General features: G+C 36.2%; 4 protein-coding genes across 4 annotated transcripts; all 4 read left to right on the top strand.

Moving 5' to 3' along the window:
* Positions 1-2,085: 2,085 nt before the first annotated feature.
* On the top strand, positions 2,086-3,891 carry LOC112457873 (odorant receptor 4-like). Its single transcript, XM_025021172.1, has 5 exons — positions 2,086-2,728; positions 2,826-2,925; positions 3,056-3,166; positions 3,302-3,457; positions 3,715-3,891. Exons 1-5 carry the CDS (start codon positions 2,127-2,129, stop codon positions 3,763-3,765), a joined length of 1,020 nt encoding a protein of 339 aa, XP_024876940.1. The 5' UTR covers positions 2,086-2,126; the 3' UTR covers positions 3,766-3,891.
* Positions 3,892-4,884: 993 nt separating this feature from the next.
* Positions 4,885-7,103, top strand: LOC112457878. The gene is made up of 5 exons (XM_025021177.1): positions 4,885-5,914; positions 6,078-6,177; positions 6,342-6,452; positions 6,628-6,783; positions 7,005-7,103. Exons 1-5 carry the CDS (start codon positions 5,109-5,111, stop codon positions 7,062-7,064), a joined length of 1,233 nt encoding a protein of 410 aa, XP_024876945.1. The 5' UTR covers positions 4,885-5,108; the 3' UTR covers positions 7,065-7,103.
* Positions 7,104-7,644: 541 nt separating this feature from the next.
* On the top strand, positions 7,645-9,717 carry LOC112457881. The gene is made up of 5 exons (XM_025021179.1): positions 7,645-8,537; positions 8,716-8,815; positions 8,968-9,078; positions 9,245-9,400; positions 9,621-9,717. The coding sequence occupies exons 1-5, from the start codon at positions 7,729-7,731 to the stop codon at positions 9,678-9,680; spliced, it is 1,236 nt and encodes a 411-aa protein (XP_024876947.1). The 5' UTR covers positions 7,645-7,728; the 3' UTR covers positions 9,681-9,717.
* Positions 9,718-10,144: 427 nt separating this feature from the next.
* LOC112457880 (odorant receptor 82a-like) lies at positions 10,145-12,337 on the top strand. The gene is made up of 5 exons (XM_025021178.1): positions 10,145-11,062; positions 11,288-11,387; positions 11,484-11,594; positions 11,811-11,966; positions 12,176-12,337. The coding sequence occupies exons 1-5, from the start codon at positions 10,257-10,259 to the stop codon at positions 12,224-12,226; spliced, it is 1,224 nt and encodes a 407-aa protein (XP_024876946.1). The 5' UTR covers positions 10,145-10,256; the 3' UTR covers positions 12,227-12,337.
* Positions 12,338-12,797: the final 460 nt, after the last annotated feature.

Below are 12,797 nucleotides of genomic sequence, written 5' to 3'. Positions count from 1 at the left end.
TACCTTCTACTGTACATTCTTTTCGAAAAGAAAAATGTCCGTTTAAAACTGAAGGTCGTAGAACCCACTGGAATAGAAGTCACTGGCTCGTGGGTGATATAAATTATTATTCGCTGTTGTATCAAAAAGGGCAAATACCTAAATCTATCGATCATACGGAAGCCGATTGGCGAATGACGAGGGGAGAGGGCGATCAAGAAATGATGTTGAGAAACGGCCAGTGCAAGAATGGGCGTTATAGCTGACGTTTATGCGCTCATTATGCGTGGTATCTTTTTTTATAACGTAGGGAGGGAAACACAGGTTAATTACCATGTTCGTCTTTCAACAAGCTCGTGGACACCAGGTTTACCCCGGTGGACGAGGTCGTATTCACGCTTCAGTGCCTCTCGTCCCTCGTGGTAAATAACACCACAAGGTTGATGCGTGTGGTCTAGCCGCAGTATTCGCGATGCATTCATTTGGTCTGCTTGGTGTAGTGATGTCGCGACTGAAAGAACTTGATGAGGAAAAACAACGCGACGTCGTTCAGAGAAAACTGATGAATCTCGTGGAGCGTCATTTACGATTATTCAGGCAAGATGGCTGTATAATTTATCATTATGCACACTTGTACTTTTGAATATCTGTAAGATAATAATAAAATAATCGAATCTAAATAATCATTTAACTAAATTTATTTAAAATTACTTTCTTGTAAACTGTTATTTTACTGTTATTAATATTATTGTAATATATTACATTAAATATTATAATAATATTACTTATATTATTAATAATGTTATCATAATGTTAATGTTATATTAAAATAATTTTAAATGTATTCTTAGAAGCTTAATATTTTGTCTATAAAAGCTCTCTAGAATAATAATTATTTTCACTATAAGATAAATTGGATAGAAACATTGAATGTAATGCATGCAATTACTGTTGAGTGCATCAATTTCAGGTTTCTTTGGCGCATGGAGATAATTATGTGTCAAGTATGCCTTGCGAAATTAACCGGTTTGATAGTAAACGACATCTTGATTCAAGAAATTTAATCTTAAATCACGACAATGTAAACAAGTTGAGAGATGAAGTAGCTTATATGACAAATTAATACCAGTAAAATTATGCTCAATCTGATTTTAATAATTTTACGATCGAACATAGTTATCAAAATTACTGCAAAATATTTCATAGATTAATCACCCAACTTTCGGTGATATAAGTATTCGAAAAAAAAACGTGTTTTTTATATATTACAAGTTATATGCAAATTAAGTTTTTTTAATTAATTTAAATAATTAAAACTTCTGTGGCATAGTTGAATATGCTTAGAACTTTAACTGTGTAAATATTATACAATATAGAATGTGAGTCTTAAATAATATCTGTCATAATAAATATTTTCCACAAAATTATTATATATGTATATTGTACATGTAAAAATTGTGCATAATATGCATTTTAAATAGTAGATTTGTATAATGTTGCGACTTGTCAATCTTCTCATTTTTCTCATTATCGTTGCAACTTATCAATCTTCTCATTATCTTTTTTATCAATCTTTACTTTAGTTCGCATTAAGAAAAATGATTTTCCCTCTGCGCAACAAAATAAATTAATTTTACAAATTATAAATATTAGACAAGTTAAATAGTTTACGATTTTATACTTGATTTATCACTTGCGAAACAACTGTACTGCACACGTCTCAATTCGCATGTTATCTACATGTCTTTACTTGCAACTGGCGGTGCAACAAGTAGCGATTATCGATTAGCAGACTGTCTCCCGCCTCTTCCACGTATATAATACTCCGAATGAAGATCTGCGCAATCGCCACATTGACTTTCTCCGCTTCCACTGAAAAACGGCATAACGGGAGGACGGTCAGTAACAGTCAGTAACTTGCGCGCTTCGAAAGAACGATCATGACGATCGCACCCGAATCCGATAAGCCGACGTCAGTTCTGTATCGCCGTAACAAACATGATTATAGTCTTCAGCTGAATCGCTGGTTTTTGAAACCGATCGGTGCCTGGCCGGAGTCGCGCGCTACCACGATCACCGAGAGACTCCTATCGCGAATCATCCAGATAACATGCTACGCCCTCATAGCTTTCACGGTTGTGCCTAGCATGCTGTACTTCTATTTCGAGGAGCAGGATCTCTTGACTAAGATGAATTCGGTGGGTCCCGTGAGCCACTGGATTATGAGCGGAATGAATTATACCTCTTTGCTGTGGCGCAGCGAGGACATACGTCGTTGCATCGAGCACATGGAGAGCGATTGGTGCGCGGTGAGCAGAAACGTGGATCGCGGATCGATGCTCAGATACGCCAAATTCGGCCGTTCCGTGGCTGGATTTTGCGCCGTTTTCATGCACTGCGGTGTGTTCTCGTACAGTGTGGTGAACAGTTTAACGCCGATGATCTTCGTGATCGGCAACGAGACTATCTTGGCGCGACGGCTCCCTTGTCCGTTCTACAGCAAGCTATTGGACACCAGCCGCGATCCGGCGAACGAGATCGTGCTGATGATACAATTCCTGTCCGGTTTCATAGCTAATTCCATCACCGTAGGTGCGTGCAGTCTCGCCGCGGTTTTCGCGATGCACGTGTGCGGCCAATTCGCCGTGCTCTACACGTGGCTGAACGAGCTGATCGACGACAGAAAGGAGAAGCAGACCGCCGAGCGCAAACTGGCGAACATAGTCGAGCATCATCTACGTGTGCTAAAGTAAGGGTATCTCGCCTAATTCAGTTTATAAGGAATTTGCAAGATTTACGATATGTACTAATTATATTGAAAATTAAAATAATTATGGTATTTCCAGTTTCATATCACGCTTCGAAAAAATTATGAATCAAATATGCTTGGTGGAATTATTTGGATGCACGATAAATTTGTGCCTGCTCGGCTTCTGTACTATCAAGGTATGATAAAAATATGACTGGATATATCCTTTTTTTTTCTTTGAAATAAAAATGCACACTTTTTGACATGACACTTTTCTTTTTTAACATTTTTCTTTTCTTTTTGTGGCACTCGGTTTTGCAATTTCAGGAATGGAATGCAAGAAACACGAAGACTATAACAACATACGGTCTTGTGTTCATATCATTATCTTTTAATATCTTTATATTTTGTTACATCGGTGAAATAATCACGGAGCAGGTAATGCGTGCAAGCAAACCACAAAACTGCTTGTTTCGATTGTTATTTATATTTATGTTGTAACAAAAATATTGAAAATATTTATTCAATTAATCCACAAAAATATTCTCGTAATATTCATAAAATTAACTGCAGTGTAAAAAGGTTGGCGAAATGGCTTACTTTACTAATTGGTACCTTTTACCTCATAAAACTGCCCTTGGAATGGTGCTGATAATATCGAGATCCGGTGTTGTGATTAAAATTACTGCTGGAAAATTGATTCAACTCTCTTTAATGACATTTGGTGACGTAAGTATACATTTCGGCAACATCGAACATTTTCATCCAAAAATGAAGTTTCGTTATTTCCTGTATTCTTTATTGTATTTTTGCTATAGTGCGCATATTATAAATCTTTTCCATTTTATACACGTAAAATAATTTAACTTAATAAAGCTTAAAAAAAAAAATTATATATAAAAAAAATTTATATTTTATAGAATTATTAACATAATAATTAATCTTATAAAATTTATTTTATTTCGTCCATTGTTTCTTTATTCTAGGTGATTAAAACATCTGCGGCATATCTGAATATACTTCGTACTATAATGTAACATATTACGTAAAAAATAGGCGTCAATTAAATACCCAAGCAAGAGGAAACTATTTTAAAGCTATTAGTAATGCCACTTTTCTTAATTATTAATAATAATATAATTATTAAACTCAATTAGGCAATAAAAGCCAAGCTAGATTATTTTTGCTAAAATTTTAATACAATGTCAATCACTATTAGAATGTGAATTACAATACGTACGTTTCAACCCTTTTTGGGGTCATCCTCAGCGCGTTGCCTACACATTATATAAAGCTAAATCTAAATCTACATAGTGCCTTCTTTTCCCGTAAACTATTGGCGAATCGGTTAATCCTAACGGTCGTTTAGGCAAGTGCGCACTCCGAAGCCTCCCCAGGTGTCTTCGTGTCGACATTTTAACGGGACACGGTCCGCTCCATTGCTTTTGTAAGAACAATGATATCGTTAGTCCACCACTTACACGGACAATCCTAATTGCGAACTATTTAATAACTGCACTATCTGTGTCTCACAATCGTACCATGACGAGATGTAAGCAAATTTCTTGGCTCTCAAACCAGGAAATTACACACAAAGACACCTGGGCAGGCTTCGGAGTGCGCACTTGCCTAAACGACCGTTAGGATTAACCGATTCGTCAATAGTTTACGGGAAAAGATATGTAGATTTAGATTTAGCTTTATATAATGTGTAGGCAACGCGCTGAGGATGACCCCAAAAAGAGTTGAAACGTATATATTGTAACTGACATTCTAATAGTGATTGACATATATTGTATTAAAATTTTAGCGAAAATAATCTCCGCTTGGCTCTTATTGCCTAATTGAGTTTAATATTTCATATACTGAGCCTTTAGATATAATAATATAATTCTTACAAAAATTGTCGAAATTATCATAGTGTACAAAGAATTAAAGTACATATAAAGAACGTATAAATACTCACTTGCTATATGTATCTCAAAGTTCACAGAATATTAAAATTGTTGTTTTGTCTTTTTATTTTATTTATAGCTTTCCTTTCGACACACACATCGCGACGCCGGGAACAAACAATGCAACAAGCATTTTATAGTTATAGTATAGTTATAGTATAGTATAGTTATAGTATAAATTTAATATTTTAATGTCGCCATTGCAAGCATATTAACACTTTCAAAACGCATTTTGCACAAGAAAGAATCAACGCGACACTTCGACGAGAATCAATTATCGATCAGACGTGCACGCGTCTCTCTAACAAAGTACATCACCCTGTCGCCCTGTCCGTTCACCAACGATTCGCGCAGGCGCTCGTTCGAACACAGCTCCAGCAGGTGTTCGCCGAGGTCAGTACATTGTGCGCCACCGCGAAGCGATCATGACGTATTCTCACCATGTGACAAGGGGCATCGAGCTTCCCTACAAAAACGATTATAATTACAGTCTTCAACTAATTCGTTGGTTTCTGTTACCGATTGGGGCTTGGCCGCGAATGAGCACGGCCACGAGGGTAGAAAAGCTCCCCTCGCATATGCACATTTTCGCATGCGCATTCTTAATAGCGATCGTCATGGTGCCGTTTGTGTTATACGTGTCGCTAGAGGAGAAAGATGCCAAGATCAAAATAAGCCTAATAGGTCCGCTGAGCCACTGGATCATGGGCATGATCAATTACTGTTTGCTCCTCGCGCGCGTCGACGACATCCGCGAGTGCATGCTGCACATGGAGACGGACTGGCGGGTCGTTCGAAAGATCGAGGATCGTCAAATAATGTTGCGACAAGCCAAGATCGGTCGCTTCATCGCCGGATTCTGTGCGGTGTTCATGCAGAGCGGCACATTTCTCTTCGCTATCGCGAAATCGCTGTCAACCACTATCGTCATTGTCGGCAACGAAACCGTCTCATTTCATCCGATGGCCTGTCCTATTTATACCAAATTCATCGACACGAGATTCAGCCCCGCGAACGAAATTATGGTGGTTGTGGAATTACTGTCAACTTTTACAGTGAACTCTGTTAACGTGGGCGCTTGCAGCCTCGACGCTGTCTTCGCGATGCACGCGTGTGGTCAGCTGAACGTGCTATTTTCGTGGTTAAACAAACTCGTAGACGAAGATAAGGGAAACAAATGCGCTAAGCAAAGGCTGGCCGTTATCGTGGAGCATCATTTAAGAGTGCTCAGGTATCTCGTTTTAGTATCAAAAATTGCATTTTCATCATATTAAAATAATGTTCACATGAGAGTAAATATATTTATATTTAAAACAATTCCACATAAGGTCGTTTTTCTATAAATACAAGAAAAAATATATCACACATATTATATTCGCGTATATGCGTTTCAGTTTTATATCGCGTATGGAAACCATTATGCGAAATATCTGTCTCGTGGAATTGCTGGGAAGTACGATGAATATGTGTTTACTTGCATATTATTTTATTACGGTACGCTAAAAACGTGAAAGGTGAATATGTGATATAATTGCATTCTATACTTTTATTTATAGAATATCAAACTTCAGTATTCTTCAATATAGTAAAGTAAATACCAACAAAGATCAATTCTTCGTTATCTAATCGAAACTTAAACTTAAACTTTCGTTTTACAGAATTTGGACTCGTTTGATGCAGCGAAGGCAATGTCATATGTCCTTATATACCTGTCTGTGGCTTTCAACATTTTGATATTTTGTTACATCGGTGAGATTCTCACAGAACAGGTAATAGCTGCAAACCGAGTTAAAGATAATTAATATTTAAGATATATATAATATGTATTCGAGAAAGTGGATATTTATTTCTCGTATATTTATAACTTCCGCATCTTGTAATATTTCTTTAAATATTTTTTATATTTCTGGACATCAATAAAAAAATTAAGTTCAAATTTCTTAGTGCAAGAATGTTGGCGAAAAAGCGTATATGATCGATTGGTACGAATTACCGCACGAAACTGCCCTTGGACTTATTTTGGTGATAGCACGATCGAGTAACGTTATCAAGATGACTGCTGGAAAATTATTTCATTTGTCTATCGCAACTTTCGGTGATGTAAGTAATATAATATGTTACATTTATAACACCTGCATTAATAAAAATTTGATATATATTCTATATATTTTATAAATATTCATTAACTGCATCATTAAAAATATTCGTATACTGGTTGCATTTTTCCGTTTAAATTTATATATTATTTTAAACTTATTTCTATTAATTTTCCGGACTTTTAATTTATATCGTAAATAGGAAAGAAGACATTGCTGTTTCAGGTAATTAAGACTTCCGTGGTATATTTGAATATGTTACGAACTATGTCAACCTCTGCGTGAACTATATTAAATTAGAAAAAGTAAGAAATATATTTTGAAGAAATATATATTAAATATAAAACTGATAGTATATATAAAGTACTAGTATATGGATAGGTATAAATATGTGTAGTATAAATGTAGATAGTATATATATGTAAAATAGTATAGTAAAAATGCTTAATAAATAGAAGTTACGTCGAGCACACACAATACAATTTATATAATTACGTTATTTGAAAGTACAGTAAAGTTACATGTCATCCAAGAGTTTTCTTAAAAGTAAAAATTAATATTTAATATCAACAAAAATCAAATATATCTAATCATGAGTGTGACATAAATAATACTTAATTAAATGAGAGATTCAATGCATTTCTCCAAACGTACCGTAATTCACATATTTACACACAATAGTAAAAAATTTTTTTTATTAAAACAATACTGCACCATCCTTTATCTTTTCATGACGGTTTCCGTACATTCTCTCCCAAACGGTCAACGCTACATTTCCACGACTAGCAATTATCGATCAGATGTGCATGCGTCTCTGTCCGGAAGCACATACATCACCCTGCCCGTTCATTAAACCGCTCTAAAGATTTGCGCACGCGCTCATTTGAACGTAGCTCTAGTCAGTGCACCGTTCGCTGTAGTCAGTGCATCGTACGTCTCCGCGACAATCATGACGTATTCTTACTATGTGACAAGGGGCATCGAGCTTCCCTATAGAAGCGATAACAATTATAGTCTTCAACTGACTCGTTGGTTTCTCTTACCGATTGGTGCTTGGCCGCGAATGAGCACGGCCACGAGGGTAGAAAAGCTCCCCTCGCATATGCACATTTTAACGTGCGCGTCCTTAATAGCGATCGTCATGGTGCCGTGTGTGTTATACGTGTCGCTAGAAGAGAAGGATTTTGAGATCAAAGTAAGCGTGATGGGTCCGCTGAGCCACTGGATCATGGGCATGATCAATTACTGTTTGCTCCTCGCGCGCGGCGACGACATCCGCGAGTGCGTGCTGCACATGGAGACGGACTGGCGGCTCGTTCGAAAGATCGAGGATCGTCAAATAATGATGCGACAAGCCAAGATCGGCCGCTTCGTCGCCGGATTCTGCGCGTTGTTCATGCAGAGCGGCACATTATTGTTCGCTGTCGCGAAATCGCTGTCAACCACTATCGTCATCGTCGGCAACGAAACCGTCTCGATGCATCCGATGACTTGTCCAATTTACACCAAATTCATCGACACGAGATTCAGCCCCGTGAACGAAATTATGGTGGGTGTGGAGTGGCTATCGTGTTTTATAGTGAACTCTGTTACGGTGGGCGCTTGCAGCCTCGACGCTGTCTTCGCGATGCACGCGTATGGTCAGCTAAACATGCTGTTTTCGTGGTTAAACGAACTTGTCGTAGACGAAGATAGGGAGAACAAATACGTTGAGCAAAGGCTGGCTGTTATCGTGGAGCATCACTTAAGGGTGTTGAGGTATTTCGTTTCAGTATCGAAGATTACATCATTGAAACAACGTTCACACGAATAACGTACATTTACATTTAACGGTTCCACATAAGCTCTCTCGCGTTCTACTTTTTAATACCTTTTTTATACCTACTTTTAATAAATACAAGAAAAAATATATTACAGTCGCAAATATGCTTTTCAGTTTTATATCGCGTATGGAAACCATTATGCGAAATATCTGTCTCGTAGAATTGCTGGGATGTACGATGAATATGTGTTTACTTGCATATTATTTTATTACGGTACGCTAAAAACGTAAAAGGTGAATATGTGATATAACTGCATTCTGTAATTTTGTTATTTATAGAATTTCAAACTTCAGTATTCTTCAATATAGTAAATATAAAAAAAAAGATCAATTTTTCATTATCTAATCGAAACTTTCGTTTTACAGAATTTGGACTCATTTGATGCGGCAAAGACAACGTCATATGTCATTATATACCTGTCTATGGCTTTCAATATTTTTATATTTTGTTACATCGGTGAGATTCTCACAGAACAGGTAATAGCTGTAATTGATATAGATAATTAATATCCAAAATATATGTATATTCGAGAAAGTTCGTATTTTTAATCGCATTTTGTAATCTTTCTTTAAATATTCGATCTGATCTTTAATATTTTCACATTTCTGGACATGAATAAAAAATTAAGTTTAAATTTATTAGTGCAAGAGTGTCGGCGAAAAAGCGTATATGATAAATTGGTATGAATTGCCACACAAAACTGCTCTTGGACTTATTTTGGTGATAGCACGATCGAGTAACGTTATCAAGATGACTGCTGGAAAATTATTTCAGTTATCTATCGCAACTTTCGGTGATGTAAGTAATGTGTTACATTTATAACGATAACTGCATTAATAAAAATTTGATATATATTCTATATACTTTATAATTATTCATTAAAATTATTAGCAATAATATTCCTGTAAGTACCGGTTGCTTCTTTGTTTAAGTTTATATATTATTTTGACTGATCTCTTGAAATTTTCCGGACTTTTAATTTATATCGTAAATAGGAAGGAAGACGTTGCTTTTTCAGGTAATTAAAACTTCCGTGGTATATTTGAATATGTTGCGAACAATGTCAACCTCTGCGTGAACTATATTAAATTAAAAAATGTAAGGAATATATTTTGTATAAAACTGATAGTATATATAATGGTAAAAATACTTAATAAATAGAAATTTCATTGAGCACAATTTTTATAATTACCTTATTTGAAAGTATAATAAAGTTACATGTCATCCAAGACAGATCTTTCTCAAAATTAAAAATATTAATGTTTAATATAAACAAAAATCAAACACACATAAGTCATGAATGTGACATAAATACCTGATTAAATAAGATCCAATGCAAATATTTTACGTACCGTAATTCACATATTTACACACAATAGCAAAAAAATTTTTGATAGAAACAATACTGCACTATCCTTTATCTTTCCATGAATTCCGTGCATTCTTTCCACCCAAACGGTCAACGTTATATTTCCACGACCAGCAATTATCGATCAGATGTGCACGCGTCTCTGTCCGGAAGCACATGTATCACCCCGCCCGTTCATTAAACCGCTCTAAAGATTCGCGCACGCGCTCGTTTGAACGTAGCTCTAGTCAGAGTGCACCGTTCGCCGTATATAGGCAGTGCATCGTGCGCCTCCGCGTAGCAATCATGACGTACTCCGAACATGTACTAGCGAGCATCAAATTCACATACAGAAGCAATAACGATTACAGTCTTCAACTTACACGTTGGTTTCTGATGCCGATCGCAGCTTGGCCACGTGCGAGCATGTCGACGGTGGAGAGGGTCTCCCTGCAAGCGCAAGTACTTGCTTGCTCGTCTCTCATAGCGGTCGTCATGATACCGTGCATGTTGTACGTGTCGCTGGAAGAGAAAGACGTTCAGATGAAGTTGAGCGTGATGGGTCCGCTGAGCCACTGGATCATGGGCACGATTAACTATTGGCTGCTTCTTACGCGCGGCGACGACATTCGCGAATGCGTGCAACACATGGAGACGGACTGGCGGCTGGTGCGTAAGATCGACGATCAGGACGTGATGCTGCGATACGCGAAGATCGGTCGCTTCATCGCCGGTTTCTGCGCGGTGTTCATGCAAAGCGGGACGTTTCTGTTCACCGTGGCAAAAGCGATGACATCCATGACCATCATCATCGGCAATGAAACTGCGTCGACGCATCCGATGACCTGTCCGATATACAGCAAGTTCATCGACACGAGATTCAGCCCCGCGAACGAGATCATGCTGGCTGTGGAATTGCTGTCGTGTTTTATAGTGAATTCGATTACGGTGGGCGCTTGTAGTCTAGCGGCGGTTTTCGCGATGCACGCTTACGGCCAGCTAAGCATGCTGTTCTCGTGGTTGAACGATCTCGTCGAAGATGAGGACAAGAAAAATGATTTTGCCGAACAGAAGCTGGCCACGATTGTGGAGCATCATTTAAGAGTGCTCAGGTATTTAAATGTCGAAAATCGTGTTTGCGCATTTTCCCGTACGAGACGAATTAATTCCCGTTTGATCAAATTTGACCATTTAAATATTTCCGTTAGTCGATAATAAAATATTTCTAATTTTTTAGAAATATGTATAGGTAGATAATAATCCAACAAATTCAAACAAATGTTTTGTTGAATGTAAAAAAAAAAAAAAATAGTTGGGTCTTCATGTAAATCTTTCAGTTTTATATCGCGCATGGAGAGTATCATGCAAAATATCTGTCTCGTGGAATTGGTGGGATGCACGATGAATATGTGTTTACTTGCATATTATTCTATTACGGTATGCTAAAGACTTGAACAGGTGAATATGTGTTATCAGTAACACTTTGCAACTTCTTTGTCTATGAAATGTTAAGTGTAATTTCTGATTTTTCAGAATTGGAGTGATTTTGATGCAGCGAGAATAACATCGTTTATTATTGTATACATATCTATGGCTTTCAATATTTTTATATTTTGTTTCATCGGCGAGATTCTCACGGAACAGGTAATTCCTCGAAATTACGATTAATACTTAAAAACATTCGATTTATTATATTTAAAAATATTGCAATTTAATTATCCTGTGTTTGACAAATTGATCATTGATCATAAATCATTTGAGTTTTGTACTTTGTGTCGTTTCTTAATTTCTTTCCAAATTTTTAACAATATAAAAAATCCTTTTGTAAAACACTTTAGAATATATTAATTTATTTATTAGTGCAAAAATGTCGGTGAAAAGGCATATATGACTAATTGGTATAAATTGCCGCATAAAACAGCTCTCGGTCTCGTTTTGATAATAGCGCGATCGAGTAATGTTATCAAGATTACCGCTGGAAAATTATTTCACTTGTCTATCGCAACTTTTGGTGATGTAAGTAAAACGTATATAATATTTATAACGACATTTTACTAATAAAAATTTAATACATTTTTTATACAAATTATTATGAAATTTTCCTCCACATTTCTCTTCGTTTATAATCTGTGAGTGATACTTACATATTAAAATGTTTTAATGCTTCAATTCTCGAAATGTGATTAATCGTATCGTAAATAGGAAGGAAGACGTTGTTGTTTCAGGTAATTAAGACTTCTGTGGTATATCTAAATATATTAAGAACGATGACATGACTACCGCTACGTGAGCCACACGTTAAATTAGCAAATGTGTATATCGTAAATATATTTTGTATAGAACAAATGTGATATAATAGAAAAATAGAAGAAATATATTTAATAAATAAACTGTAAATACATATATTAGTACAATAATATTATTCAAAGACACGCGTGACAGTATCGCTTATCCAACAAAAATTTATTCTTGACTTTCTTACAAAAGAAACTATTATAAAAATACTTGCTTTTTTTGAGACTGTTGTTTCACAAGAAAATATTTTCTTTTTTAATTAATATTTTCGAAAAACAATGAAACAATGATGATTAAAGTTTTACATACTTGTTTTACATACCATTATATATGAAAGGATCGCATTCTTTCATATACCTTAAATAAATAACAATAAATTAATACTCTTGCAAGTACGTGTTCGTGGTCAATTCCTCAATAGTGCGAAACACCCCCTCAATAGTGCAGCGTGCTCCGTGCGTATCGATCGACTAGCGAGACGCACAAATATCCTATGGTTAACTATTACGTTACCACGTTACTCGCTGGCGCAGGCGCCACTTCCTGTCAATT

Source organism: Temnothorax curvispinosus, unplaced genomic scaffold (genome assembly GCF_003070985.1).
Source record: "Temnothorax curvispinosus isolate PA1 unplaced genomic scaffold, ASM307098v1 QBEX01008391.1, whole genome shotgun sequence".
NCBI lineage: Eukaryota > Metazoa > Arthropoda > Insecta > Hymenoptera > Formicidae > Temnothorax > Temnothorax curvispinosus.
Note: the sequence above shows the minus strand (reverse complement) of the source record. Positions and strands in the feature narration are given on the sequence as shown.